We start from the raw sequence: 2,663 nt of genomic DNA on the forward strand, positions 1-2,663 counted from the left end.
CAGTTTTAACATTTTTATGTGTGAAAACAGTGTGGCAGTTTAGGTCAATTAAAGGAGGCTGAAGAGGAATCGGGGTGGTGTGGTAGAGGACTTCATGTGTAGCTGACTGATAAAGTCCACTTCATTTAAATGTTGTTATAACTTTCAAAGTCAGCAACACATTTATCTGCAATGACTTTTCCTCCAATGAGGACACTGGTATGAAATAAAGCTTCTGTTAAATACTGTTAAAAAAAGACTCAGAAATCTCGCTGTGTCATGTCACACCCACCAACTAAAGAAGAGTTTGACCTGTTTTGAGCTCAGGCCTCTCATCACAGGCTGATGTGTGCTTCCTCCTGCACACTGACACAGCTGGTGGATGTAGTTCAGTGGAAAGAAAACAGTTCCTACATTAAAATGTTAATAAAAGTTTGTGGATTTGCATTTGAGTCAGGCATGATTTCTAAAAACTTTGCAGCTGAGGAAAACCTTTGTTACTCTGAGAAATACATCAAGTCCATCTCGTTCCAATTTACTGTAGAGACTTATTTAAAAGGAGTCACCAGCCCCTCACCCCACACTTCAAGCCCGCTTGAGTAGAAATTCTGTACCCAGGTTGGAGATCACACTGTGTCATTTCTTGAAGCATCAGGGATTAAAACGATAAAATAATTTTAGGCATTAAGTGTTTCATATTTTATAAAGTGTGAGCTGGAAGGATTTGGTAAAGCTCATTTGTACGGCTGCTTTCTAACTGTACTTTCTTTTTTCAGACCTGAGAAACAGCATTTTAAAGAAATGTAAATGATGCCAGTTGGTAGAAACAGCCTGACTGCTTGTAAAGAGACTCACAAAAGAAGAAGCTCAAGCCCCCCCCCCCCCCCCCCCCCCCAACATTCCTGCCCACACCCACAAACCTTAAAAGCCCAGGACAATTGCTCTTAAGTCAGTCTTAGCAGTCTTAGGACAAATAGCACCTTCCTGCCTGGTTTGAAGCTCTTTCAGCAGAGATACTTATTCAATTTTTCCTGTTTTAATCACTGGGATTTCAAAGACGGAAGATTATGGGATGCACTTTTCTCCAGGTATGTACTCAGCATTGTTGCCTGGTGAGCTAATATGAACAGAGTTGGCTAACCTCTAAGACAACTTGCAAAAATACTCTTTTACTCTGTGTTGTAAGTCCTGATGGCAGAAGTCACCATTTCTCCCTCCACAGCTGAACAGAGTCCACTTTAAATCATTTTTGGTTTTAAAGAATGTACAAATATTTTTTTCTACTTTGTGGGAAACTTTTGTGTTTAAGATTCATTGTGTTGATGCTCAGTCATCAGGTAAGTAAATCCCTGAAGGTTGATTCAGTTCACCTGGATGTAATGTTTTCAATGGAAGAAATGTTTTGTGACTTCTTCAGTCTGAGACCTTTTGGGATTTAAGACTCATCAATTTAACCTTTGTTAATTTTTTCTGTTAGAAAGTCAGTCGTGCCAAAACACATCAGCAACTGACCCATGTGGACCATATAGACTTGTGCTTACTTGTCCTCTTGTCTCTTTACCCTCACAGACTCGTGGAGTTCAGGCAGCGGCCCTGAAGGGAGTCTTTCCTTGGAAGAACTCGCTACATGGGCAGAGACTCTAAAAATGGAGATGAGCAAAAAAACCGCTGATACCTCTGAGGCTGTTTCCAGTTCAGTCTCAGAGCAGAAACAAGATTTTGCTGTCCCAAGAAGCCAGGATGGCAACATCACTGCCACTCTGCACCCTCCCAGCACTGCTCCAGAGAAACCTAAAGGAAAGGCCCGGGTGGTGTTCACAGAGAGACAGTTGAATATTCTTGTCCATCACTTTAATTTGAAACGTTACTATGAGCCAAGGGAGATGAAACAGTTGGCACAGATGACAGGACTGACCTACAGACAGGTGAGTGTTTTTCAACTTGTTAGAATCTAAGTAATTGAACTTTGGGTCCATTGTACTCATGAAATGTTTTCTGTTTTCTTCTATCTTTAGGTAAAAACTTGGTTTCAAAACAGACGGAGTAAGTTTAGGAGGAGGTCACATCCTCAGCATGTGAATCAGGGCGTCCCACTTCATGTAAGTATCTCCTATTATTGAAAAGCCCTGTTTGTGATTCTGTCATTATCTGGGGAATTGATTGTATTTAATGAAATGTAATGTCAATAATTTAAAAGAAGTATTCTGGTTTTACTGACAGTGAATCTGTGGTTCAATTTCAGGGAGAGGGACAGCCCCCACTCAGGGAGTTGTATACCCAGCACCTGGAGGTAAACTCAATCACAAATGGTGCATATTATCATCATGCTGTGGACCATTTTGCAGCTGGACCTCAATGGACCTTCCCCACCTCGCCCCGGATGTTTGGCTGGTCAATGCCACCAGGCAACGTCAATAAAGGAGGCTGGAAGTATGACTAAACACTAAAGTTCATCTGAAGAATCTGGACCTGGATCAAAGATTTTCCCAGGAATACCTCAAATAACATCCCTAGCTTTGAATACGTCATCTTAAAAAACCCGAGATGATACATTGAAAAGTTTCTGCCTCTGTGATTATCTTCCTAAGACTCTAACTGTTGGGTTTGCTTTTAATTATTCACAAGTCTGATGTTTGGAGTAAAGCCTCCAAAAAGCATTTTGTCACCTTTTCTACTGTCTGCCC

General features: G+C 41.1%; 1 protein-coding gene across 1 annotated transcript; it reads left to right on the plus strand.

The window, feature by feature from the left end:
• Positions 1-1,051: 1,051 nt before the first annotated feature.
• On the plus strand, positions 1,052-2,419 carry LOC147321800 (homeobox protein NANOG-like). Its single transcript, XM_086305128.1, has 4 exons — positions 1,052-1,067; positions 1,549-1,904; positions 1,995-2,078; positions 2,222-2,419. The coding sequence occupies exons 1-4, from the start codon at positions 1,052-1,054 to the stop codon at positions 2,417-2,419; spliced, it is 654 nt and encodes a 217-aa protein (XP_086161254.1).
• Positions 2,420-2,663: the final 244 nt, after the last annotated feature.

Source organism: Aulonocara sp. 'chitande type north' Nkhata Bay, linkage group LG9 (assembly GCF_057382095.1).
Source record: "Aulonocara sp. 'chitande type north' Nkhata Bay isolate Kocher_YH1m ecotype deep benthic linkage group LG9, A_spYH_male_GT1.1, whole genome shotgun sequence".
NCBI classification, from domain to species: Eukaryota; Metazoa; Chordata; class Actinopteri; order Cichliformes; family Cichlidae; genus Aulonocara; species Aulonocara sp. 'chitande type north' Nkhata Bay.

What these genes read in the sequence shown, in the direction of transcription:
- LOC147321800 (XM_086305128.1), top strand. An exon ending in CAGGACTGACCTACAGACAG is followed by an intron (nt 1,905 to 1,994) that starts GTGAGTGTTTTT and finishes TTCTATCTTTAG; the next exon opens with GTAAAAACTTGGTTTCAAAA. An exon ending in ATCAGGGCGTCCCACTTCAT is followed by an intron (nt 2,079 to 2,221) that starts GTAAGTATCTCC and finishes GTTCAATTTCAG; the next exon opens with GGAGAGGGACAGCCCCCACT.